Below are 27,260 nucleotides of genomic sequence, written 5' to 3'. Positions count from 1 at the left end.
AGGGGCGCCTGGCCCTGGCTGAGTGTAGCCCTGAGAGGAAGGTCTTGTAAGTAGCACCACCCCAGATTCGGGGGCACTAAGATTCCAAGAGGCAGGATGGCCCCCGGGCACATGGCCGGGCTCCCTCTTCCCAGCAGTGCAGCCTCGTGAATCAAGTTCAGGTGAGCACCTTGGATAAACCTGCCCCATGTCTGCTGTCCTGATGGAGGGCTAATAACTGCCCCATCCCCACAAATGCCACCCCCCCAAGTCCCTTTCTTCCCACCACATAACACTAACAGCGTTAAAGGGGCAAGCTTTCAGTTATCCTCAAAATTTACCACCATCGTCTTTCCACAGAAAGGATCTGTACACCCAGGTTCATGGCAGCATTATTCACAAGGGCCAAAAGGTGGAAGCAACCAAAATGCCCATCAACAGACGAGTGGAGAAACAAAGTGCGATAACGACATACAATGAAACGTTCAGCCTTAAAAAGGAAGGACGTTCAGACACACGCTACACCATGGGTGAACCCTGAGGACAGGACGCTCAGTGAAATAAACCAGTCACCAAAAGACAAATACTGTGTGGTCCCACTTACGTGAGGCTCCTAGAAGAGTCCGATTCGTAGGAACTAAGTAGGATGCTGGGTGCCAGGGGCTGAGGAGGGGAAATGGGGAGTTAGTGTTTAACGGGGCTTCACTTTGGGAAGATGAAGAAGCTCTGGAGATGGGGGACGGTGATGGTTACACAGCAACGCGAATGTTGTGCTTAAGGCCACTGAACTGTACACTCAAAACAGTTAAAATGGTAAGCTTTATGTTTTCTATATTTTACAATTTAGAAAAATGCTTTCAAAAAACCCCAAAACCAGAAAGGAGATTGTTTCCACTCTGAAGTCCAAAGGGGACATGGGCAAGACTGCGTCTGATGTGAGTAGCCAGAAACTTTCGCCCTAGAGAACTTCTCTGGTCTTTAATCTTTAAGTCTGGGAACCACAGGAATGTCAGGGCCCTTGAGGATCACCTGCGTTCCCCTAACTTAGCTGCAAATGCTGTATTCGAACAGTCTTAGGTGGAAGCTCGGCATGTACAATCGAAAACAATGACCCACTGTGGGGAGCAGAGGCCCCGCTGCAAACCCTGGGCTCCACCAAGCAGTCCTTAAAATGCTAATCTGGCCCAACATACCAATTGCACAGATGGGAAGACAGAGGCCCGGGGGAGGGACGTGACTTGCCCAGGGGGAGTGGAACCTGCATCTAGGTTTTCCATCTCTGCTCCAGGTTGCCTCTTAGGGCCTTTGCCAAGTGATCCAGTGCTCACCAGGCATGAAAAGGACACCCAGGTCTGAGGCGCTGTGGCCGAGGAAGACCCTGGGCTGTTCCCAAGGCTCCGAGGTGTCCCCTAGTGGAAAAGAGCCTCTTGGCAGGGGCGGGGGGTGAGTCTCTCTTCTGCAAACCCCTGATATCCTGGTCTCGGGGGACATGCACATCAAAGAGACCAGGAGCTGATGTGATTACAATGTGCCTGTCCTGTTTCACTCGTGTGGCCGCAGCTCTTGGGCCACCTCTGCTGTCCTGAATCAGTTGTGGGAGTAAATGCCTCCCCGGTAGGAAAACACCCACATCCCCAAGTTATGCACCAGGCCCAAGCCCTCGATTCTCTGGGGGGTTCCTCAGGCCCTCACTAGGCCTCATCGTTACCCTTATAAACATGATTCAGACAGGCTCCGTCATCCACTTCTGCAAAACGGCTCAGAGACACAACCCAGAAAGGGCTTAGAAAGGTTGATGGGGTTGGAGTCAGATGGGTGGCCGAGAAAATGACAGCATGAGAGGGGGGGTGCGGAGACACAAAAGAAACTATGAAAAGCAGACAAGAATTCAGCACAGGATTTGGGGCTGCTCCTTGTGGGGACAGTATGGTGCCACCAACAAGTGGCTCCCAATGGCCCCAGGTCACGGAGAAAGGCCTGATGCTTCAGCAGTGTGTTTCCAAAGACAGAGATGTGCAGAACTTTTGAAAATATCTGCCTCCCCACAAATGGCAGAAATGACCGCAATGCGAAAGGAGCCAGTTTTCAATTACCCCATAAACTTTGTCACCAAGAGCCACCAGAAGCAAGACAGGAACAAAGCCCTATTTGTCTTCTCATCCTAGTATATACTAAGGACTCAATACAGATCGGACTAGAAATGGGCCTTCTGCTTCCCCCTCATTACTTTTGCCACATTTTGTAAAAACTCAGAAACTTTCAAAGCCTTCCTTACGCTGGCACACACACAACAGCAGGCCAGTAGCAGGGGCCCTCCTCATTTTCAGCTCCTGGAGAACCTAGCTGCCTCCTGCTCTCCTGTCTTCATCTGGCCAGCTGTGGGCAGGGTGCAAGGAGTATTTGTAGGGCCGGAGCTGTAGACCAGAAGCCCCTCGCAACTTATACTTTTACGGAGAGTGCTCAGCTCAGCTCTGCTGTGTGACCTTGGCCCACCTCACTCCCCTCTGAGGCCCCGGCCACCTGTCCGGAAAAGGAGAAGGTTGCAAGTGTCTGCTGCTTTTCCTTCTAACTTCCACCGAGACCTGCCTGAAGGTGGGCACCCAGACACTGTCCCCCAGTGCGTACTGGTGGTTTTGTCTCTGGAACACTGCAGCCAGCTCGCTAGCACCACTTCCCCGCAGTCCAGAGAGGGAAGAGCACCGGTGGTTTGCAGGGCGAGAGGACATCCATACTTTCCACGGAGGAAGAGCTATGCTTGCCCTAGGGCCCCCGCTACTGCCCCACCTTAGAGGCTCCCCAGAAAAAGAGCAGAGAGTGCCTGGCAGGCAGAGTCACCCATTCTTGAGCCCTTAGAACCACCCTCACAGCTGTCAACCCTCCAAGGCTGCCGCAGGAAGAATCATAGGCAAGAAGAAATGCCGCAGCCATGAAACACACCAGCACAGTTAATATTCCTGTTCCTTTTCTTAGAAGGTGTTAAAGTTAATTGTGACTGATCAAAAAGCCTGTTTTTTCAGGTTGCTGCTGTGGGGTGTGTGTGTGTGTGTGTGTGTGTGTGTGTGTGTATCTTAAAGATCTTCCCTCTCCTCTCCACAGGGGTAGGGGGTACAGATGATTTCTGTGTATTTCTTCTGGAAAAGGAAATAACTTTAAAAAAACCAGTGACAGAATCCTGATGCTAAAAGACGATGGCTTTGGGGCTTTTGACAGCCGGCATACAAACCACTGCGCAAAAAGGAGGAAATGACAGGTGAGTCTCGGTGTCGCTGTGGAAGAGACAGCAGACATCTTCGGAGTGACACGCACAGCGGATTCAAGTGTCTATTTTCATCTCTCCGTGTTTACAGGAAAAAGACAGAGGTGTCAGCGGTTCTCCGTGGAGCAGCTTCAATCACACCGTAATTACTGCCAAGGAGCGGGTGGGGAAGAAGGGCGAGGAGCTGGGGGGTGGCCGAGGTTGGGGGAGAGTGGACCAAGGAGGAAGAGGTGGGGACCAAAACAGCTGCCACCGCTTAAATCCTTCTCACCTGTTCCTGAGGCTGCCAGGTTAGCCCAGATTGAGCAATTTGGCAGAATTGAGTGGGACCCGCCAACTCGGCTGGGGGTCGGGGGGCGGAGCTGGGGGCTAGGGCACCTGGACCAGAGCCTCTGATCCTTTGGGAAAGCAGTATCCAGAGGGACGGATTTGGAAAGGCCAGGGGAAGGGAGCTTGGCTGGAGCCCAAGGGCTCCCCGCTTAGGTACCAGGGCCAAGGATAGAGGCGGTTGCCATGGTGAGGGGGAGGCAAGTCCCGGTGGGGCTCTAGCCATCCTCTATGCTCCTGGAAGCCCACAGGCCCCATCCTGGGAACCAGGGTAGGCCTCTGAGTCCGGCCATTCCAGGCTTCTGGGAATGCAAACACCTTTGCTTCACAGGTCTCCCTCCACTCTGGAACATTCCGTCTGAGTGGAGCCTCTGGGAGGCCTGGACAGGTGGGCGGCAACCCTTTTTCCTTCTTAGCCAGAAAGTGTAGGAGTAAGGAGGAAGTGAGGGAGGACGAGAGAGTGGGAGAGAGATGGGAAGGGTGGAGGAAAGGGGGGAGTGGAGGGGAGAACAGAAAGCAGGCAGTGAGGAGGGGGCGGAGGGGGTCGGCGGCAGGCGGGGGTGAGCCCCACAGGGCAGGGCCGGGAGGAGAGGAACCAGCCGGAGAGAAGGCGAGGGAAGGGCCCGTGCTGCCTCCTTCCCTGCTTCCCTCCTGCCTTCCTTGCCCCCCTTCTCCTCCCCACTGATTACATTTACTTCACTTAACTAGCCCCCCTCCAGAGTTAAAAAGATAATGTGATAATGACGATGTGAACAGCCACAATACAGCGAAAGCTATTCCATCTGCAGCTTCCCCAGCCCCCGGCCCGCTGACCCCATGGCCCCGAGTGCTGCCGACCCGGCCACCCCAGACCCAGGCCACTAGCACTGCCCAACTTCCTACCCATCCACCGCCACCCACTCCCACCCCAAAACCCCCAAGCCCTTAACGAATTTCAATGGCGAGCTTTGTAAAATCAATACAAATGACATTTTCCCCTTGTATACCAAGGTACAGACAATAGCATTTTCCTGCTGCGCCCTCAATATAATTGACAATTAACGGCTTCTCCCATGACCGTGACCGTAGACCTGTGGGTGAATCCACTTCGTCTTCGTTTATTGCCCCAACCCCCTGCCTTTCTTTCTCACAGTGAATTATGGGGAGAAATAAAAAACAAGACCTCCCCCTAAAATTATGAAGCAACTTCCTTTTCTCACCCCCCAACCCAAGTCAGAAAATAGGCAAATTAGAACTTCCAGAGGGAGATGGGGAGATCACCTAGCGTGCCCATCTTTGTTGGTGAGAGTCGTAGAGAGGGAAAGCAACTTGCCTAAGGTCACACAGCAAGTTCTTCGGACTTAGAACCCTGGTTGTCTTCCCCAAAGACTGTACCATGCTCAGGCTAAAGTCTAGGCTTTTAGGGACAGCCCCCCACAGGTACACACACAGTACCTGGGTAGAGTGAGGGCTGTGCTCCAGGAATCTTTTCCTCAGGTGGGTGGTCAGAAGCCAAGGGAGTTGGAACCGAGTGCTAATCTCGTGACTCCCACCTTCAGTGGTGATGACGCCCCCAGTTCTGGGGAAAAGGCAGGAAGTCTACCATCCAGGCACAGCTCCTGCTATGGGTCAACAGGTCTCTGATCTGCACCACAACCCATTTCACAGATGAAGAAGTTGAGGCTCAGAGAGGCTATGTTGCTTTCCCAACGGTGATGGAGCCAAGATGGGGAGTCAAGGGTGGTAAACAGGGCCTCGCCTCTGACACCAGCCCTTCACTGTGCCTTCCCAAGGTCTCCAGGGGGTCAGTCAGCCTCAGACCCAACCCACCACCCAGCTGGCCACTTGGGGCTCCTCCTACCTTCTCTACCACTCCTGCTGGAAGGCTCCCACTCCACTCTGTTCCACGTTCTACCAGTTGAAGCCTATTCTCCTGCCACCTCTTTCAGGATGTCTTCCCAGATCAGCCCAGTTCGCGCCTTTATGACTACCTCCTTCCGTTCAAGTTCACTTGCGTGCCATTTCACAGAGCGACCTCAGGCCAGCCCTTATCTTTCCATGGTCAGCAGCACTGATCTACATCCACAATCAATTAGTGATGCCTGCCTTGGGCGTGGGAGGGACGTGACACTAGGCGCAGAGTGGACATCTCTGAGCCACTCGGACGGTACCCAGAGGGCATAGGCTGCCTTTGCCCTTTCAGCATCCCTGTGGGGCTGCTGCCATCTATGAAGTTCCTCCCCTAGGCCAATTCCTGCTATTACACATGGGCTAGAACCCCGATCTAGCAGAGTTCAAGCTCTCAGCCCTCCACTCCATGCCTCTCTGTGTCTGGACATCGGTCCTGGTCCTGGTGCCTGTGACTTCGAACCTTGGTTTCCCTGCCTGTAAAATGAGGGTGCTGGTCTCTGGCTCCCCAAGGTCCCTCCAGGGTCTGCCTTGCATAGTTTGCATTGTGCTGGCTCCCAAGGGCAGACTGAGACAAAGCGACATTTAATCAGATGTTAATATAGATAAGATACAAAGGTAAGTGAGGATAAAAGGGAGCAGCTAATTAGTAATATTGTTCTCCACAAGGCCTTCCCGAGAGAGTTTCAATTAGGTTGTTTCTCACAGAGTATATGTGTGTTGAAGAGGAAAAAACACACCAAAGAGGGAAAGCCACTTTCCTTCCTTCCTCCCCTTTTGAGATAAATTCAAACAGGTCAGAGCCAGAATGATCCCGCTCCCATCCCCATGCCTACCGCATTACACCTGGGGAAACTGAGGCCCAGAGGTAACAAGTCCAAGGTCATCTAGCAAGACACAGCAAAGCTGGCATGAAAGCCCCAGCATCCTGCCTCCCGACCAGTGCCCTTTCTAACCGCTGAAATCCAGCCATCGGCTCTCTTTGGAGTTTAGAATCTTAGTAAAAACACCCTGAAAGACAAAGGGCCATGGCTATACCCTGGCCTGGCTTTATTTGGCTGTGTCATCCTTCTAAGTTGACCCTAAGCAAAGCGAGTTAAACACCTGCCCACACAAGAGGCCTCAACCCCACCCCCGGTGCTTAGAGACTCGAGTGCCCAACCCAGGGACTCTGACTGCTGAAAGCTTGCCCCTCCATCTTGAAGTCCGGAAGCACGCGGCGTTGCTTTACCACTGGGGAACAGGAGATCCCCTCATATGGATGGGGGGAGGGTGTGGTCCAGACAACACCATGAGTGACCGATAGGGACCCATGGGGCTCTGCTTACTAAGAGGAGACAGAGCCCCTGCTTGGGGACCAGCCTATCCTCCCTCCAGGCCCAGCCAGAGGTGGATATGGGCCGGGCAGCTTAGCCAAGGTGGCAGCCACTCAGCACCAAGGCAGAGCCCCGTCCCCACGCCCTGCCAGACCCTGGAACAGGCCCTCAGGCCCTGGCTGGCTCACAGCGCCCACCCCTGGCGGGATTCCCACCCCACCAGGCCAGCTGGCCTCGTCAACGCAGCCTTAATGACCACGAAATCAGCCCTGCACGGTCTGCTTCTAAGCCTGGCCGCCCCGCCCCAGGGCCACAGGAGAGCACGACCTCCAGGCCTGACGCCCGTCTCCTCTCTCCTCTGAGCCTCTCCCTGCTCCTGGGACTGCTCTTCTCGTGATGCCTTCAGACATCAGTCCCAGGAGGGAAACAGTCTGGCGGGGTGAAAGGACTCGCCCAAAGTCAGCCTGGGAGGAGCAACACCACATGTGACTGGGGTGCCAGGGGCCGCCGGGAGCCGAGGCCTGCGCCTGAGGCTGGCGAGCGACTTACCCCGCGACTTCATGCCGATGAAGCGGTTCTCCACGATGTCGATGCGGCCCACACCGTGCTTGCCCCTGTGGGGAGAACCAGCCACTCGGGGTCACAGGCAGGGCGTCAGGCACCAGCTCGGGATCCAAGACTCAGAGGACATGTGAGCCAGGCCCCCTGGTCCAACCACCCATTGGACAGATGGGGAAACTGAGGCCCAAGGAGGGAAGGGCTATCCTAGGACACACAGCGAGTTCAACGTGCAACTTCCTTTATCTCTGTCCTGGGCCTCACGTGGCACCCAGCCCTATCCACTGCTCATCTTTCCTTCTACCCTGGTCTCAGATCCAGTAGAGAGCTCGGAAGTTCTGGACCGTCCCTAGGGGGCAGTAGACCCCTGGGGTTGTTACCTTCCAAGGCTGAGGGCCACCAGGATTCTCCCACGGAACCAGAGGACCCCATGGCTCTGGGGCCGTGCCGAGGCTGACTGCGGGACACTGGCCTGTCCTCCCTGGCCCCTCGGCCTCAGGCTGGGACCATCAGCCCCCCCACAGTGGTCCGGGCTGGTGCTTGCCCAACATGGTGGCTTCCCAGGAGGCCGGGCAGGGCTGCGGGCACTCACGCGACTTCATTCAGGTACAGGAAGAGCTCCAAGGCCGTGCTGTGGGTGGTGCCGTCCCTGACGTTGGTCACCTTCACAGGGACCCCTAGGGCAGGAGGAGAGGGCAGTGGGCCCATGGCTGGAGCTCAGCGGACGAGCCTGTGCCTGCTACCCCGCCCCTTCCCTCCACCTGAAACGCCTTAAATGGATGTGACAGATATGGACTCCAAATGACTCCTTGAAAAGCCCTGTGCAGGTTGAGGCCTGCTGGGGAGAGAGAAGGGGAGAGAAAGCCCCCCAGAATGAAAGGGAAAATGCAATAAAAACCTCTCCCCCACCCTTCCCATTCTCTTTGCTCCTTTTGCATTTAGGGGCTGTGAAATTGGAACCAGGCCCTGAACTAATTGAATTTCACGCTCCACCATTGTCTTAGGAGGCAGTAACCGGGAGTACCTTCTGTCCCACCAGTTACGGGGCGGGGGGAGCGCCTGGCTGAGGTGCGGCTGAGCTCACACACGCACACACACACGCACACACGCACACAAACACGCACGCACGCACACACACGGCCCCCGGCCACGTCTGTCAGGCGGACCCCCAAGCCCCAACCCTGTACCCCAGACCCGCACACAGCCATCTGATTGATGGGGGTGAAATGCTGCCCGCACCAGCAGGCAAGGTGCTGGAGGCGTCTGCATTCTGAGAAGTTGGGTCTGGGGTGGCAGGAGGGCAGCAGGGAGGCAGCCGCTCGGGGAGGGAAGGGCCGAGTCAGGGGGGGTGGCTGGAGGGGGGCAGTGTGTGGGTTCAGGGTTGACTCTGAATAGCAAGGGGCGCTTTCTCGAGCGGTGTGAAATGAGCAATAAATGTATTAGAGGACTAACAAGAGAGCTGTAACAGTGACAAAGAAAAGCTGTTCAAAGTTGGCGGCTAATCCCCCACCCATCTGCCCAGCTCATTACCATGTGGCCGGCCATCGGGTGCCAATCAGGCCTCAATAGCGGCTTTCGAGTCTTTATTAGCCGGGCGCCGCCTGGAGGGGCTGCGCTCAGGGGCTGTCAGCCTCACCATTCTTAACCCCCATTTCCAGGGGTTTTATAACTTGGTTGTAAATTGCTATTAAATGTAAGTCTGCCCAATAATGAACCTTAAGCCCCTCTCGCCACCCCCCGCCTCTCCCCTCTCCCTTTCTCTCCCTCCGGGTCCTATTATGGCCCTCGCAGGGCCTTGGATGGGGCCTGCCCCAGAGAGGAGCGGACATTGTTGGTGCTGCTGCCGGAGAAAGCCTCTTAGCCTTTAAAATAGTTAATAATTAGATTAAAACTTCAAATAAATTAACTAGAGAGTGAATGGGGAGTAGCCGAGGAGGGTTCCTCCCGTCTACTTTTTTCTTTTTTTTCCAGACAGTCCCCAGATCATTAAAATGGATCACGTTTCTTCTCGGGCTCAGCGCCTGTGTTCAGGACCCTATGCTGCCTCCTGCCCACCCTCACCGCCCTCCCAGTTTTCCGGGGGACCTGGGGTGGGGCGTGCAGCCTGGGTTCATCTCACCGTCTTCTCAGAGATGATGCCCGAAGAGGCCCCACGCCAGCACAGCCCTGGGGCAGAGAGAGTGGGCCTAAGCTGGACTTAGTGCTCCAGCTACCTTTAGGGACCTTAGACTAAGGGCCTTTTGGTCCCCAGGGGGCATGAAATTCAAGGGTTTGAACTGACAGCGGCAGGGCGGGGTGCGGGGGGAGCGATGAAAATGCCCTATGACTTGGTCAGGCTCTTGGGAAAGGCCGGGAGGAGGCAGTTTACTAAAGTGCCAACAGGCTTTTTTCCCAGCGCCTCACTCCATACCCCGTGCTCGGCACCTGCGAGCATCCTTTCTGTGGCCCATTTTACAGGCGAGTGAGCCTGACGCCCAGAAAGGTGAAGCTGGTTGTCAAGGTCACACTGGCAGGTGAGAGCAGGGGATCTATCCGGGCCCCTGCTTGCCCCTCCCCATCCTCCGTCTCCGAGGTGCCTTGGGAAAGGCCTCTCTGCAGAGCCCCCTCCCTCTGCTCCCTCCCTGAAGCTACCTGGTGCACAGAAGGGCCAGCCTCCCTGCCTGGGCTTGGGATGCCCTCACGCCCCCTCTTGGTTCCTCCGTCTCTGCCTCTCCGATTTCTGCAGCCTCCTGGAAAAGTCCTCTCCTTGGACACTCTGAGCCCTCACCTTGAACCTGGTCCTGCTCCTTCCATTACCCAGCATGCCTTTCTTTCCCTCCATCTTTCAGGGCAAGGGGGTTGTCCCTGGTGCCAGGCTCAAGGCTAGGCACTCAGTTCAGGCCAGCAAACACTTCTTGATGGTAGCAGACAAGATGAGGAGATCAGGACACAAGCAAGAGTGGCAGCAGCTTTGAACCCAGGATGGGGGGTAGGGAGACGCATCAAGCAGCTAACTCAGGACTAGCTATGGGGTCAGGGGGGCCCCCGAGGCTGGCTCTGTAAGACTCATAACTGGCTGAGCACCTCTGTGGTGCAGGGCCCTGCGCTGGATACACCTCGTCCAGATCTTATTCTATACCATGAAAACACGAGGCAGTGGATACTCTTTTATCCCCAGTTTACAGATGAGGAAACTGAGGCCAGGAAAGTGGAGTGACTTCCCCAAAGGGCCAAAGCAGTCGGCAAGTGGTTGCTCAGGGGCTAGAATGCTCCCTCCAGACCTGGTGCCCACGAACTGATGGACACCAGCAGAGGGTGCTTCTTCCCAAGCCTGGAGGCTTCCACAGATCACGCCATCTGGGGAGGCGGCAGTGGGGAACATTTGAAGCCCCAGCCTGGACCCTGGCTTCCAGGAACACAGGAGGGATGCAGAGGACTCGTGCCCAGGCTCCCGGGCAAAGAGGGGAAAAGAGCCAGGGCCCCAGGAGTCCACGCCTTGGAGTCCCGACAGGCGGGCACCTACCTTTCTTGAACTCAATCTCAAGGATGTCTGGGCTGTTGGGGGCTTTGGCCGGGTCCTGGGTCTTTGTGTAGAGGCCTGGAGGCGCTTGGTTCTGACAAAAGACAGAAAGAGGTTGGAGGGCGGTGTACCAGAGCCAAACCGTGCCATGCCGGCCCCTGGACACGCTGCCTGCAGCCCCCTGTGCCCCTCTCCAGAGCCAGGGCGCTGCTGGCGCTTGCCATCGGCTGGCCAGTCCGGCGGGCCTCCCAGCCCCCCACCCGGAGCCAGCCCCGCTTGCCAGGGGCCTGGGAAACAAAGGGCTCAAGAAATCAGACAATTTTTCCCCTCAACTTGATCTCATCTTTTTCTTTGACGCCCCCGCAGCTGGAGGTAGAATAGAGCGGGAGGAGCCAGTCAGGCAGGAAAAGCGTGACTTCGGGGGAGCGAGGCGCTAGGCGGGCTTCCCGGGAGCGGCTCAGGCGCACACGCTCTCCCCGGCACCGGGAATTGGGGTTTATTCTGCAGTGACCGCAAAGCTAATGACTGCGCGTGACCCCAGCAGGTGCTCTGGCGAGCAGAGCCGTCCCCGGGGTCCCCGAGGTTAATACTCACAGGGAGAAAAGAGAAGAGCAAAGCAAAAACCCATTTGAAAACACATCAACCTTTATGTATATTTTTTTCTTGGGCATGTTGGAAAACGGGCCTCTCCCTCGTCTTGATGAAGCAGCGGAGGGGCCACGGGCTGCCTGGAACTCTCCAAGTCCCTCCTGCCTCCCACTCCCAAGGCCCTGACCGGCCCCCCACCCCCCACCCCCGCCCCCAGGCTGTGGCTTGGACACTTGCCACGGTGGGGGCCGGGGCCCTTAGGGCCTGACTGCTCAAGTCCGTCCCAGGGGGCAGGCCAGGGCCCAGCACTGTTATCCACCTGCGGACATCCTGGGAAGTGCAGTCCCTTAAATCTTGCCTTTCAAAACCCTGCAAACGTTCCCATGCCACTTTGCAACTGCAGCTTCCTTTGTGTTCTCTGCAGCCCCGTTTGGTAAGAAGGTCAAGTACTGTTACCCCACCTATGGAGGAAGAACTAGAGGCGGAGGGGGACTGTAGGTGCAACCCTGTATGCTGTGTGGAGGTGGGGGGCCACATGGCCCAGGGCAGGAAGCCCACGAGGCCCTCAATAATGATGTGTTGGATTTCAGAGTGGTGGCAAATACCCCCAAAGCCAGGAGTCGAGACCTCAGGCTATGGGGTCTTGGGCAAGTTGCTTCACCCGTTCGAGCCTCGGTTTTCTCATCTGTAAAATGGGGGGAAATGATACCTGCCTTTGACTGCCTTACAATTTAAATGTATAGACAACTTTTATATTTTTTTACTGGACATGAAAATCACCCAAGAAGATGCCAGAGAGGGCCTGGTGCGCTGTAACCTGCCCTGCAGGCGACAGGACTGCTGGGACAGCCTCCTGGTGATGCCACCCTCCGAGAAGAGCTGCTCCAGGAGAGGTGGGGCCGCCAGGAGTTCCTCAGATCCCTCATCTGCGGTCACTTTGCCTGCTGGTTCTATGTCAGGGTGTGATCAACAATCCCGCTTCCCATACCCTGAGAAACCCCCCAGTCCTGGGCGAACAGGGACAGGTGATCCTTCTAGCTTTACTTCTGAGCCCAGATGGGCCTGGTGATGAAGCCCTCACACCTCCAAAGGGCTGTGTGGCTTGAGGCCAGCTGCATCCCTTCATCTGTTTCCATTTGTGGGGCAGGAACAAGAACCCAGAACGGACCTCCAAGACAGACCCAAGGAGAAGGAGGGTCCTTAAGGACCTCCAGCCTGATGCCTCCATGGACCAGTTGGAAAACTAAAGCCAAGAAGCCGCTTGTCCAGATCACACCACCCCACCCCATCGGCATGGGACTCAGCCCCGAGGACCCCAGAATCCCTATCCTGTGCTCTTTCCATCACCCCATGCTGTTTCCCAGCCGCTCCGCCAAGAAACAGCACCAGGGATGTGGCCAGAGACAGCTCGGGCATCAGGCTGGTTTCAGAGAAATGCCCGGCTCCCCAGGCCCTACCGGGTCCTGCCGACCTCCACATTCGTTGGGAACAGACGGGCCCGAGGGCCATCCTTGGCCATAAGGCAAAGTGAAACAGGGCTTGGGACCTCCGAGTGACCAACAGGACTCCAGAGCTCCTTTCCCACCTGCCCGGGGCTCCTCACTGGCTGTCCAGCCCAGCCTGAACTCAAAGCAGGTACCAGCACTGAGAGCCCGGGCGCCTCCACCTGAGGCCGCCTCCCCGCCCCCCCGACCTGTTCTGCGCCTGCCGGCCCATCAGTTCCCAAACACTTGACGGAGCCACAAACAGGATGAGAATGTCTGCACTGGGAGGAGAGAGGAGGTGGGAAGCCCTCGAGGGACCAGCATCCCAGCTCTCTGCAGTGGGAAGTAGGAGCTTCTGACACCCTGACGGCACTGATTAAATAAAATAACTAAATAGAAATAAAGAGACATTGGCTTTGCATTCCAAGGTGGCGCATGCCTGCCTCCTTTTTACTCTCCCTCCTAAAAGCCCAGTTCAAATGACAAATAGTTTGTTGCTGAGTATCAATAACATCTATTTATCCATCCCAGCGGGAGGGCTCACTTCCAATGTCATCTTGGGGGGGGATGTGTTGGGGGAGGGAAGAGAGTGAAGAAAAAAAAGAGAGAGAGAGAGTGGGAGGGGGGATGGGGAGAGGGCGAAAGAAAGCATGAAACAGGGCCGAGAAGGAGAAATTGAAAGCAAATGGCCCATGAACTAAACCATGATGTACAGGCATGATCGATGCTGCAAATGGTTTATTCATCCATCAGATATGGCGGGCCGGCAACTGAATGCACTCTTTCACTGTGGGCTGTATGAAGTTAAAGCAAGTAAATTTCTATCTTTCTTCGCATTAGCTGCCTCATTGCCCTTCAATCAGCCCTCATGGAGGCAGAAAATGGCTCCGCCATCTGCCTTCGAACCCTCCCCTCAGCAGGTCTCGGGCTTTTTCTGGAGAGGGGGAGGGGGCACCGGTTCCCTGAAGCTCTGTCTCCCCAGCACCTTCCAAGGGGCCCGGGGCTGCCCGGGGTACAGCGTTCCTCCACCGTGGAGAGTAGTGCCCCCGGGCCCCTAGCGGCTTCCCCCTCATTCCTGGGATCTACTGGTGGCAATGGGAGGACAACAGGCTCCCCTGGCCCGCACCCTGCAGCGGAGCCGCCTGGGAAAGCAGGGCCACAGGGGCCAGACCCTGGGTCCCTCTGCCTGGCCCTACACTTCTCAGCGGGAATGTTGCCTCCCCCTCGACTCACACGCAGCCCAGCCTTTCCTGCCTGATGAGAGGGGTCCTTAGGGAACCTTGGCTCCTTCCTCCCCAAATAATCTTAGCCGGCTTGAGGAGGGAGGGCAGGACCCCTGGCTCCATGATTGAGGCCTTGCCCTGTGCTAGGAACAGGCCAAGTGCTTTCGATGCCCCAGGAGAGAGGTGTTGTGATTGACCACTGTTTGCATAAAGAGTCAGAGGTTCAGAGAGGTTGGGTAACTTGCCCAAGGTTGCACAGCAATAGAAGCAGAGTCAGGATTCAGACCCAGGTTTCAGATCTCTGGGAGCCAAGCACTAACTTTCCCACCTTGACTGGGTGGTAGAATCCTGAAAAATGCACTCTTTATCACTTACTTACCCATCCACTACCCTCATTTCTAATGAGGGGAGGGGACCTGCACTGCCCGGCACTGCCTGAGAGGCGATTTCCCCTCTGGCCTTGGCTCTGCTCCCCCAGTCCTGAGGTGAGAGCGCCACAGGCCGCTACAGAAGCGGTAGGATGGTTGCCCAGCGGGCCTGGAGCCTGGGGGACACCCACCTGCAAGCTGGCTGCCTGCCGCGCTCAGCCCACTCTGCCCCCCCACCTCCACGGCACTGGCTGACTGCCTAATTAGGGGTGGCTGGCCCGAGTGCCCTGGGGTCGGCAGAGCACGAACTGGAAAAGCCCGGGGCCGGCAGGCAGCCCCCAGGGGACGAAGGCGCAGGCTCTCCTGAGCGACGCGGCTGTGCTGAGCTGGGTGCGGAAGGGAGGTGCGGGTCGCTGGGGAACCACAGAGGCCGGAGGGCCACTCCTGCGATGGGGCGACACGGCCACCAGGCCTGCTCCCTTGCTGAGCAGCTGGTGCCCCGGGGCGAGTCACTTCCCTGGGCCTCAAGTTTCCTCACCCATGAAACCAGGAGGCTCAGAGGCAGCAGCGGAGGAAAGTGAGTGGGGAAAATGCCAATGCCAGGCCTGGCTCCAGAAACGGTCACTGGTACGCGTTATATTATTGCCAACTCCAACCAAGAGGCCTGGTGCCTGTGGGGAGCCACCCGGGGCCAGGCAGGGCTCCAGCTCACCCCACCTTCCCCAAAGCACCCAGCCTCCTCCACTCCAGCTGGTCTTCCTGGACCCCCCAGGCCCGGCCTCCCAGCACACTTCTCCCCTAACATCAGACGAGCACCCCACCCCCAAAGCAGCCGCCCGCGGGGGGTGGTGTGGGGGGTGGTGTGGGGGGTGGTGGGGGGTGGTGCAGGGGGGCTGAGCCGGGCAATGCAGACACAGTCCTTCAGGGACAAAGAGACTTTTCTCTTCCCAGGGTAGATCTCCTCCATCTCCCACGGCGGGCGGGGGGAGATACAAAGGAAAACCCCCCAGGGAGAGAAATCCTAAACTTCAAACACGGCCGAGGCCCAGCCTGGGAGGCTGGGGACAGGGGCATCAGGGCGGCCTGACGCAGGCGGGCACAGGCCCAGACGAATGGGTCCTGAGGCTCTGATCTGTGCCACCTCCCCCGATGGCAGCAGCAGCCTGAGAGGGCACAGGCTGGGCCCTCCCACAAGTGTCTCATCTGCCTAATTGCTTCTTTATTGTCTCACAATCACGCTCTGGCTCTATGCTGCCCTGAAATATTTCCTTCTCCTATTCATCCCAACAGCAATTAGGAAAAGAGCACCAGAGAAGGGGGTGGATCTTAAAACGCAGTGTGGAGTGGCCAGGCGGCAGGGCGCCCGGTGGGGAGGGTCGGGGAACACAGGCCGGACTCGGCCCCAGCCCCACGCCCGGCCCCCCGTGAAATTTCAAATTAGGCTACAAACACACCAGACAGTGTCGGCACAGAGCAGTCTCCGCTAGACAGCCGGCTTGGGGAAATGGGGAATTACCTTGGGGTTCTCCAGGATTCCAGCCTCGTAGCTGTAGGGGAGAAGAAAGATGGGGGTCAGTGGAGGGGGGGCAGAGGGACACAGCCTTGACACCCCTACCCCCAACGTAAGTCCGGTCTGTCCTTTTATCTCTGCCAAAGCAACCGCTACCAAGCCCGCCTGGAACTTTCTGGGCCACCGCAGTTGGCCGTGGGAGCTGCAGGCTACAAGCGAGGGCCTGGGACACTTCCCTCAGTCTTCAGGGCGCCAGATCCAGGGGGCCTTCTCAGAGGGCTGTTCCCAGATGCTGTTCCCTCTGCTTTCGATGCCCTTCCCGGAGCCCCGGCCGGTCCCTCCTCATCCTTAAGGTTTTAACCTCAAATGCCACTTGCTCAGAGAAGCCCTCCCTGACACCCCAGCCGAGGCCAGGTGCCCTTATCTACGGCTGGCACTCAGCAGAGCTGCAGCGAGAGCTGGGAATGAGGTGGCCTGTCCTCCTCGAGGCCCCCGGGCTCCGTAAGGGCAGGGACCACGTGTCGTGTGGGCCACCACTACATCCCGGCCCGACGCAGACAGGTGCCCACTGACGCTAAGCAGAGCAGTGGACAGGTGGGCAACGTCTTACCTGATGTGCATCAGATTCTCGTCCATGCTCCACGGGTTCTTGGGGGTGACTGGGACGGGAATTCCATGTCGCTGCAGGTAAGAGGCAACACCGCGTTGGCGTGAGGCAGCTTGAAGTAGACACAAGGGTCAGGCCCAGCTGCCTTGGTTTTCTTTCAAGGTCAGAGACATCCCCAACCTCTGGCTCCCATGCAGGCAAGGCCCTGGACGCACCCCTGGTTTCCTTCCCCTTCCCCAGGCTGCTCAGGGAGGGAGTGAGGGCCCATTTCCAGACATGCCCAGGCAGAAACTATAAGACCCTGTGTCTGAGATGCTGTGGAGTGGATGCTGGCCTTGGAGGTTTCTTCCAGAAGATTCTGAGTCTATACTTCAAGTGCCCCCCGAAGCACTTAAGAGTGTGCCAGGCAGTGTGCCGAGGGTCTCCCAGCACCACCGGCTGAGCCCCACCGTGGCCCTGTGAGCCGGGAGCTGGAATGGACCCAACTTCCAATGTGGATCTCATCTGCACCCAGAGGTGCTTAACATTCACCCAAGGAAGCGAGAGGCGCCCACGAGAGCTGCTCGCTCAGGACACTTGTTTACGGGGCATGGCCGGGCGCTTCCCGGGGCCACTTCTCCCCACTGCCCAGCAGTCACCACACACATCACTCTGCAGCCCTGAAAAGGAAGACCCCCCTCCTCCCTGTTGGTTCTGATTATGTTTTGCTTCCCAGGTGATCCGTGCCTTGGTCCAAGGAGAAAAGTTATCCCTCCGGAGACCCTGGGCCTGAAAGGCTGTTGGTGACACTTGGAAGGTCTTTTGGGTTAAAGATGCGGCTGGCTTCCTGAGCTGCCCCGTGCCGCCCTGGCTGACACCTGGTTGGATCCAGCACCTGCATTACATCCTGCTTTCCTCTCCTGGGCTTACCGGGCACAAACGCGGAGTGGCCCAGCCGGGCCCCCTTTAAGTCAGCGAGATCGTCCGCTCCGCCTCCCAGGCCCCCTTTCAGCACCTCGCCCCCTGGGTGGGTCCCCCAACCTGGCCAGCTCAGGGTCCCACAGCCTCCACCAGCATCACCCGGTCTCCCCTAATGGGGCTCTGCCCAGGCTCAGCTCATGCCCACAACTAAGATTCTAGAGGCTTCCTCCAGGGAGCCACTGTTTCCGTCATCAGCACCTTAAAATTTCAAAATAAATTAGGTTATTCCCTCTTGATTTTTGTCAAGCTTTACCCAGAGGCTCCTTTTAAAAGAAACAGCCCACACCCACTCTAAAATCTGCTACTCTTCAATGCAAACCACGTGGGCAAGTGGAGCACCTCACTTAGAGGCCGATCAACGGCAGACGAAGCTGCCCAGAGTCAAATCCACACGCTCGCCCTGTGCCGTCTCCAGGTAGAGTGGCCAGGTGCGGGGACCAGGACCCTGTGCCAGATGGGCTGAAATCCCCTCAGAGAGGACTCCCCGGGCTGGGGGCTGAGAAAACCAGCAGGCGGGTTCCCTGGAGCCTTTCTTCTGGGGGGTGGTTTGGAAACACTCTTGCCTTTCCTCTTTCCCACTGGGGCTCCATCCGAGCGAACGGGAGGTAAGGGGCGGAGGAGGGAGGAACGGAGGAGGGAGCAGTGAGATATATACAAATGCCAGACATAGTCCCTCAACCAGAGAGATTTGTTTCCCCTCCCCTCTCCATCCTGAGCTCCCCGCCAACACACACACACTGAAAATTCTGGATGCAGTTGAGAACAGAAAACAAAACCATCTTCAGCATGTACACAGGAGACTGCCCTGCTTTCCAGCCCCCGACCCTGCACACTGGCTCTAAAAGAATTATGGTGACAGTGATAGGGATGGGGTGATTCTAAGTGTTTTTCCCTTGGACGACGGTTTTGCGGGGAGGTGGAAAGCGATGCTAATGCTTGTTTCCGATGAGTCTCCTAACAGCACCTTGTGGCCTTGACGACTTAGGAATCCTGAAAGCAGGGCTTTTCAAAGCCCCATTGATTTCTGTCTCAGCTGAAGCAGCTGCCTGGCTCTGAATTTTGGACAGAGTCTGCTTGCTGCTCTGTCATTCTGGTCACTCCCCGGGTGCAGGGACACTGCCTCCGTCCTGGAATGTGGTCAGATTGCCGAGAGCTCAATTCTGATCCCAGACTCCAAGGGAGGGTCGGTGGCCGGAGACACGGACTCATCTCTCCGGGGCAAACTTTCCTGTTTAAAAGCTTATTTGAGACAGTAGCTGGGCCAAGGGGCTTCTCCCCAAAATCTGGGAAGGAGGGACAACAATACCGCCGAAATTCATCTTTTCTGGAAAAACCAGGGGCCGCTTTTGTCTGGGAGCTACGGAAGTGAAGGGCAGCGTGTGGGTCAGGCCTCTCTCGAACCAGAACTGCAGGCGTAAGAATGTAGATGGGCAGGGGTCTCCATTCATTGCTCTTAAAGATAAAACGTGCTTCGTGTTCTGTATCAAGGAGACCAAGGAGGGGAAAAAAGCCTGTAACCTTGTTCTCTTAATAGCTCTGCTATTTGAAAATTTGTTTGGCAACATATGGGCTTGCACTTGTAAACTCCCCTTTTAATAATAAAACAACAGATGGTAGAGGAGATCTTTCCTCCGAGCTCTCCAGGTCTTAATGGGATGCTGGCGGTAGGGGCAGGGCTGCGTCCCCGCCGCGTCCCCTACCACGCGGCCCCTTGGCTGCGGCAGGAGCTCACAGCCAGCCCTGGTGACTGCTGTTTAAAACCCCGAGCAATTTTCTGGTGTGTGCACGGGGTTGCTTTCCCCTGTCTGACTGATTGAGGCTGTTTGTCAGGGGCTGCCATTGAGTCGCTAAAAAGAAAGGTACCCTGGGGAGTGGCTACGGATCCTGATGCAAAACTTCTAACATGGTTTACTGCAACTTGTACTTCAAAAGGGCTGGCGCGACAGAAGTCTTTGTCCGCCTCTGCCCCTCGGAGCGCCTACCTGTCCCTGGGAAAGCACTGGGGACAATTAGGTAACGGAGGGGCACACAACAGCCGGGCCCACACCCCCCATCCACCCATCCCCTGAGTGACACACACCGCAGAGGTGGCAGTTGGAACAGGAAGCAGAGGGGGCCCGTCGCCCTCCTGCTCGGCGGACTGGGGGCTCCCTTGGGAGATGCCCCTGGCAGTGACCACACCTCAGCGGAGCTGGCCCAGGGAACAGGTGTAACGGGGCAGAGGGTAGCAGCCAGGGCAGAGGTTCAGTCTCCAGGCGTGGGTATCAGTCCCAGCCCCGTGCCTCTGGCCCAGACAACCCCCTTGGGGGGCTGTGCCTGGAGGGCACTGGGCCAGGGCCGGGGTGATGGTGGGGTCTGGCCATACCTTCGCGTACTCCATCAGATCGTTGCGGCCCTGGAACCGGTTGTAGAACTCGGGCATCCTCCAGGGAGCGATGACCTGGACATGGGGCAAGGAGTCAGGCCCGGGCAGCCTCTCCTGGCTTTAAGCTGCAGAGCTGGCCGCTCTGGTAAGGGGCCTGAGGCTCCACTGGGCACCTGGGTGGGGGCTCTGTGTACCCCACGGGGTGTGGGCAGGGGAATGACACGGCCTGCCGTCCTAGAGGGTGGCTTTGGAGAGGCCCGAGCTCTGTGGCAGAATGGCCGTGCGTCCCCAGGCGGGTCCCTGCCCCTCTGGGCTTCAGTCTCTCCAGCTGAGACTTTGAACTAGATAGGCCTCAAGTTTCCTAATGGCACCCCTGTCCAGAGGGCCAGGAGCCCGCACCCCTGGTGACTAAGGAGGGGTTCACGTTGCTGCAGCTACACCGCCTGGCCCTGCTGCGGGGCAGTGAGGCCCATGCGACCTGCAACGTCCCCTGGCCCACCCCTCTTACTCCCCTCCCTTCCCCCTCCCCCGGGGCTGCTCTGGCTGGGGAAAGGAGGGGAGCTGGACCGAGTTCATCCCACCAGCCTGGGGGGTTGGGGACAAGTCCCCAACAAAATCTCCCGCTCAGCCGTGGAGCCAGCCAGGCCCCTGCCTCTGCCAACAGCAGCCTAATTGGGGTGGGGGTGTCACCTAGACGGACAAGCCGGTGTGATTTCCGGGCTGGGAAGCTGATGAGAGTGGCGTGCGTGGGGTCCCCCAGGCCTGGAATGAGCAGTGCCTGGGCGCGGAGCTCCCTCTGGCCTCATCCTAGCTCCCGGAGACCAGCCCGGGGCCCTGTCCCCAGCCCCATCCCACCAATGGCCTTGGCCTCTGCAGACAAAGACCCAGAAACCGGACACCCTGGCCCCCCAAGCTGCTGGGGGAACAGAGAATGGGGGTCGGGGAAGGGCCTCACGCCCACCCGCCTACAGCATCAACAGGCAGCTACCTTCCGGGGGGCTTCTCTGCCGCCTGGTGTTTGGGGTCAAAACAGATCATTAGAGTTCATTACCGCTCACCTCCAGGCCACTCTCACCCCCCAAGCAGCTGCTGGCTGGTTAAAGGGACAGAGAAAGATGTTCCACTTAAAAGAAAAAAAATGAAACCCCTTAGGGACCCTTGTGGGCTTGGGAGGGGCCCGTTTTCTGTAGCTTTCGCCCGAAGTGGGCTCAAAGGAGCTGGACACACGCCCGCCTGTGCCGTCCAAGATGGTACCCGGGCGCCACGTGTGACCACCATGGCCCGAATCGTGGCCGGTCCCATCTAAGTGCAGAGCACACAGTGGGTCTCAAAGGGTTAGTACCAAAAGAATGTAAAACATCTCAGTAATTTTTTTACATCGATAACATGCTGAATGGTACCACTTTGGATACACAGGGTTCAATAAACCATAGTAAAATGATGTCACCTGTTGCTTTTTATCTTGATTTTTTTCTTTTTATTTACGTGGCCACTAGAAAAACCGCGGTCGCCCTTGGGCCTTGTGTTTGTGGCATTTAGTGTGTTTCCATGGCTCGGCCTCGCGCCCTGGATGCCCAGGGGCCTGATCCTACTGACTCCCATCCCAGGAGAGAATCCAAGACCCCGGGGGTCACGGCTCAGGCAGCCGGGACGGGGAGGGCCTTAGCTGGGTGGCCCCCACTGGGGCTGAGAGGGCTGTGATAAGCCCAGATATTGGCCAATTGTGTCTCAGAATGGTTCCGCTCTGCACTCAGGAAGCCAGACCCTGCTTGGCGAGGACCCTGGCGGACGGGCAGCCTCATCTTTCCCTCCAGTGCCTGACCCGCCCAGGCACCTGGGCAGTGTCTCGGGAAGGACAAATGGTCAGGGACAGAGTGTTGTCACCCTGCAGTTGGCGTGAGTGAAGGGAGCTCTCCATGGGAAAGAAGGGCGCCACCCACCACAAGGTCCCTGTCTGGAGAACCTCCCAGAACCCCATGCTCCACACCCCCAGGGGCCTCAGCCCCCAGCGCCCACCCTCTAGGGGGAGGAGCAACATCTTACCTTAATCTCGGGGGCCAGTGAGTAGCAGGTGAGCTCAAACCGGATCTGGTCGTTCCCCTGAAACGTGGAACGGGACGGTCAGGAGCCACAGAACAGGGACCAGTTGCGGGGGGCGGGGCCGGGGGCGGGGGCAATGCCGCATGACCTTCAACGATGCACCCGAGAGCCACTCAGGGCGGACCCCCTGGGTGGCTCCCTTCTCCGCATGTGCTCACCTCCAACCTCACAACCTTCTGAGGTGGGTCCTACGAGCCTGTTTGAAAGATGAAGACTGGGCTTTCCTGGAGAGGGCTTTCTGCTCTGGACTTGAACCCAGGGTTCCCCAAGTACAGAGCTGAGCTGTGCGGGCACTCAGGTGTGCAGGACGTGTGTCTATGTGTCCGCAAGATGCCCACGTGCCCGTTGTGTGCTGAGCTGTGATGGTCGTGACCTTGTGTGCACTGGTGTGTGAGGGGGCGTGCACAAGGGTCATCACGTGTGTCTGCACTTCAGGGGATGCACACACATGCAGGGCTGGAGGCCTGTCCCCGCCGAGACTCCAGGCAGCCCCCGAGCTGCCCACACGGCAGCCTCTTCCCAAGGGCCTCCCACCTGCCTGGCCCCGCCTGCCCCACTCCCACGGTTCCACGGTGCTTTGTCCAGAAAACCGGGAGTCCTGTCTCCTCTGGGAGCCTCAGTTTCCCTGTCTACACAGTGTCTGGCTGGGGTAGGGGTAGATCCAGGTGACCACCAAGGGCTCCTCTGCACAGAGAGGGAAACAGGCCCAGAGGTGGAAGGGACAAGTCCAAGGGCACAGAGCCTGCCCCAAGCCCGGGCACTGGGCCCCCACGGCCCCCACCAGCCTTGGGCAGGCGGCCCTGCCTCCCTGTGCCCGCGTCCTGTCCTCAGAGACAATGGCTGCCAGCCGCCCGCCCGCTTCCCATCAGCTCGGCAGCCTGGAGGGAGGCTTAAGCACTGTGGAAATATCAGAGGGACCTCTCGCCTACTGTGAAAACTGCACGGGCGCAGCGAGGCAGCGGCGGGAATAACATGTTATTTTCCAGAGCCTTGTCAGGCGACGCGGAAATACAGGTTTCAGCCCCTCTGCTCGGAGCCAGGGGCTAAGGGGCCAAGGCCGCTCCTCTCTTGGTATCTCCCGGGGCCACAGGCTGTGCGGGACGAGCCACCCCACTCACCCTCCATCCCATCCCTTCAGTGAGCGCCTACCATGCCCTGGCTGCCACACGGGAGAGCCACCTGGCACCAGCGGGATTTTTAACCCTATTTTACAGATGAGGCAATTCAGCCTCAGAGAGGTGGAGTCACTTGCCCAGGGAAACACAGCCAGCAGGCACCACTCCCATCCTATAGCTCACAGTCAGGTAACGGGTCTGAGCTCCACGCATAACTCATTGAACCCTTACGGCAGCCCCTGAGGTGGGTTCTATTATTATCCCCATCTCACGGATGGTGAAACCGAGGCACAGGCTGTAAGACTTGCCCGAGGGCCAGTGACCAGCACAGTTCCTGGAGCAATGGTGTCTACAATACAAAGCAGACTTATTTTAGATTCGTAAAGCATATGGTCTAGTGTTGCATATCCTGGTGATTTTTTTTCTCCAGGGCTTCAAGTTTCCCCTAGCACAATGGCAGCCTGTGCCTCCTTGGACGGGCATGCCGGGCTGGGGTCTGCCCATCAGGATCGCCATGGGGACACCCATCTGTTCCCGAGCCAGAGACCCTCGCAGAAGCCAAACAGGCTCCCCAGGTTCAAACTCTGTCCCAGACAAGAGCCGAGGCCTGTCCAGTCCTTCCCTCCCTGACCCCAGGAGCCCCAGCTCCAGGGTGGCCCTGGCAGGCTCCCCGGGGGCCGGGGAGGAGGTGCAGCAGGTCCCACGTGCTGATATACACGTGTGAGTGCGGGTGCCGCGCCCTTGGGGACTGCACGGGGCTCCCATCTGCTCCTGGCCTCACCATACAGATGGCGTCATTTCCAAACCCCTGCCGCCACACCCCTTCCCGAGCCTCAGGCTCCTGTTTCCAGGCCCGTCTTCCAAAACTGGGGGGAGGAAGGGGGCCCTCGAAGGACCATCCCAGCTTCTGGGCAGCTCTCTGGTGGGGAGGATTCAGGGTCCCCGAGGGGTGTGAAGGGGTGGACCCCCACTCTCTCTGCACCAGGTGCCGCCTGGGCTGGGCCCTGGGTGAGAAGCTGCCTCTGGCCTCCAGGCCTTTGCACAAGCTGCTCCTGCGGCCTGGGATGCCCTTCCTCCTGTCTCAGCATCACCGTCACCCCCTGCTGGCTCAGGGCTCCCAAGTCCCCTGTATGGGTGTCCCAGTGTGTGGAGGACAGCCAGGGATGGGTAGGTATTCAGTGGGGCGTTCAGTGAGCCAACGCATGAAGGCGACATCGGTGGGGCTGGAACAAGGCCCTGGAGGCCCTGGGTCTCTCCATCGCCCGACTCGGGAGCCAGAAGCTGGGAGAGGCCGGGGGCTCAGGACGGTCCCTGCTAGAATCTCCCCATCTGGGGAAGCCCCCCTGCAGTCTGCTTACACCCAGCTCTTTCTCTTCACTGCGAACCCCTTGCAGAAAGTTTGGCCGAGTGTCCTACCCAGATCTGCCTCTGGGTGCCAGCCTCCTGCAGGCCACACTCACTCACTCTGGACACCCATCTCCTGACGTGTAAAGTCACTGATGCGCCCCCCCAGCCCCCTCCCCCCGAGCCAAGCAGACCACCGGCCCCTGCAGGTAGCTGGCGCCTCCCTCCCCACCACCCCCTGCCTCGAGCCTGGCATCCCTCCGGACCCCAGTCCAGGCCCTCTAGTTTCTCCTCACTCACACCCGCCTCTTCTAGGAAACTGTCTGCAGAGGCTGTTGGGGGCTTCCCCAGGTCCTATTAAATAAGGGGAAACTGAGGCACAGGAGTACGCCTTGCCCATCGACCCACAGAAGAGATGGGAGATTTCGGGGTGGGGGGCACTGGGCCCCACCATCCCCTGTGGCCTTCCCGCTGCTGGTCTTGGAGGCCCCCCAGTGCTGTTTCAAGTCGGACTGTCCCTCTTGCGGACACTGAGCATGAACTGCAGGGACGTCCCCGAATCTCAAGAGGCTACGGAACTGCCGCAGAGGGTGTTCTTCTTAGAACCGAAGCCCCACAGAACCAGAGTGGGAAATGGGACCCTGGGTGGCCAGGGCCTCCTCCAGCCGTTTCCCTGCGGGGTCAGCCTCGGGAGGCCTCAAACCCAAACCTCTGGTGCCCTCTTGTGGCCAAACGGAGCAGCGCACACAGCCGCTGGCAGCTATTCCCAGCTGCATGTGAGCTAGTCTAGTGCGAGGTGGGGGGGGTGGGGGTGCGGAGGGGTGGCGGGGGGTGCGGGGGGGTGGGGGGGCGGTCTCTCCCTGGACCCCAAGAGCCTCCCAGGCCAGGGGCAGACCCACCACACACACATTCACTCCACTAGCCCTGAAAGCCACCCCTCCTCTGATGGTACTTCTGGGGGGAACTTCTCCAGGCAGGAGCCCTTCCATAATCCTCACTTCCTGGCCTCAGCTTGAATACCTCCTGGAACAGGGAGCTCACTGCCCGGCTGATTTCAGCACAGACAGGTGAGATGTCTCAGAGGTTCATTCTGCACTGATGCTTGTTCTCAAAGCCCCAGCACAGGTCTGATGATGGTGCGAGCAGAGCACTTCCCTCTCTGAGTGTTTACGATGTGTCAGGTCTCTGCTGAGTGCTTTATTGGCACGATCCTACTTCCTACTCACAGCTCCCCACTGCCCCATGAGCGGGTTCTATTTTATCCCCATTTTATAGATAAGGAAACTGAGACTAATGGGGTGAAGTCACACAGTGTGAAAGCAGGGGAGCCAGGATCTGAACCCAGCTGTACTGGCCCCAGAGTCCCAAGTCCTGAACCTCTGGGTTCCTCTGTACTCTCTCCTACCGCCTGAGTGGAAGGCGGTATGCAGGTCTCTGCCCAAAAGGCCCGGTCCACCCACTGCTCCGCCTATGATTCCCACCACCCTGCTCAAAATGTGCTCACGACTAGGGTGTTAGTGAAAACTAGGGCCACGCTCACCAGTCCGCTCCTTTTACAGGAGCCCATAGTTTCCGTCCAGAACACTCCCTTACATACCATGGGGGGGGGGGAGGGCCACTGGCCACCCCTGTCCAACCTGGGGGTTTGAAGCCAAACCCCGCAGCGTGGCCCCGGCCCAGCCCTGGCCCTGCTGCTTCCCCCAAGGCTACAGCTCCCACCACGTGTTCAGGACCCTCGTCTCCAGGCTTTTCCTCAGGCTGTTCCCTCCGCCTGGCACTCTCTTCCTGTACCCATTCCTCCTCCCTCAGGGCCGTGCTCTGCACGACAGCCTTCCCTCGGCCTCTGCCTGCTGCCCCCTCGGCTCCCCTTGGCTCCCCTGGCACTGACCCTACCGCCACCCTCTCCTGCATCTATTCTCTCCCTCGCTAGGACACAGGTCCCCTGAGGGCAGGAAAAAGGGCCCGCGAAGTTCAACACTGTTCCGGTGTCCAGCACGCACTCAGCACTGTACAGACGCCAGTACAAGCTGGCTGACCGAGCGCCAAGCAAATGAGTGAGCTTCCAAAGACACCACTACCGCCTGGTGGGGCGACTGTTTGCAAGGCCACCCCCAAATCACACCTCCTCCGTCACAGTCTGAGCCGTGAGCGTCCCTACATCACACTGAGCCAGGGCCTGCTCCCCCACTCCCGACTGCCTCCACCAGCCTTGCGGGGGGCGGGCCTGGGTCAGGTCAGTACATGCGTGCTGAGAGGTAGGCCCCCTGCCCCCCAACCTGGAGCAAGCTGTTGGCGGCGTGTCCGCTAACTGCAAGCTCATGACTCCAGAGTAACACTGCCTACAGTCACCTACATCGTTAGGAATCTTGTTTCTTGAGTCCTGCCACCTGCGGGACAGGGGCTGAGGGCTTTCCTGCCTTCTATTCCCAGGGTCGTCCTTCAGTCTGCACTCCTGCACACAAGGGCCAGAAGTAGCGGGTGTGTTATCAGTTGAACTGTGTCTCCCACAAAAGATAAGTTGAAGCTCTAACCCCTGCAATACTTCAGAATGTGACCTTATTTGGAGATAGAGCCTTTACGGAAGTAATCAAGTTAAGATGAGGTCATTAGGGCAGGCCCTAATCCAGTATGACCAGTGTCCTGATAAAAAGGAGAAATTTGGACATACAACCAGACACGTGCTGAGGGCAGGCGATGTGAAGATGCCCCGAGGAGACGGCCACATGAAGATGTAGGCCTGGAGTGAGGCACCCACAAGCCAAGGACACCTGAGC

At 58.0% G+C, this 27,260-nt stretch overlaps 1 protein-coding gene across 8 annotated transcripts in view; it reads right to left on the bottom strand.

The window, feature by feature from the left end:
- The window catches only part of ASS1 (argininosuccinate synthase 1), a 50,908-nt gene that overhangs the window by 11,692 nt on the left and 11,956 nt on the right, over positions 1–27,260 (bottom strand). For 7 of the 8 annotated variants that reach the window (XR_007478079.1, XR_007478078.1, XM_004269092.3 and 4 more), the window contains 7 exons: positions 21,971–22,027; positions 19,928–20,002; positions 16,606–16,676; positions 16,002–16,032; positions 10,826–10,916; positions 7,916–8,000; positions 7,315–7,379 (listed from right to left, as the gene is read on the bottom strand). Coding sequence is in view for 6 of the 8 variants with exons in the window: in XM_004269092.3 (XP_004269140.1) it covers positions 7,315–7,379; positions 7,916–8,000; positions 10,826–10,916; positions 16,002–16,032; positions 16,606–16,676; positions 19,928–20,002; positions 21,971–22,027 (475 nt within the window). In the remaining 2 variants the exon portion in view is untranslated. The remainder of the gene's footprint in view (positions 1–7,314; positions 7,380–7,915; positions 8,001–10,825; positions 10,917–16,001; positions 16,033–16,605; positions 16,677–19,927; positions 20,003–21,970; positions 22,028–27,260) is intronic. The other variant, XM_049711425.1, reaches the window with a different exon arrangement.

The sequence above is a fragment of the Orcinus orca genome, chromosome 6 (assembly GCF_937001465.1).
Source record: "Orcinus orca chromosome 6, mOrcOrc1.1, whole genome shotgun sequence".
NCBI classification, from domain to species: Eukaryota; Metazoa; Chordata; class Mammalia; order Artiodactyla; family Delphinidae; genus Orcinus; species Orcinus orca.
This window is presented reverse-complemented; position numbering and strand designations above follow the sequence as displayed.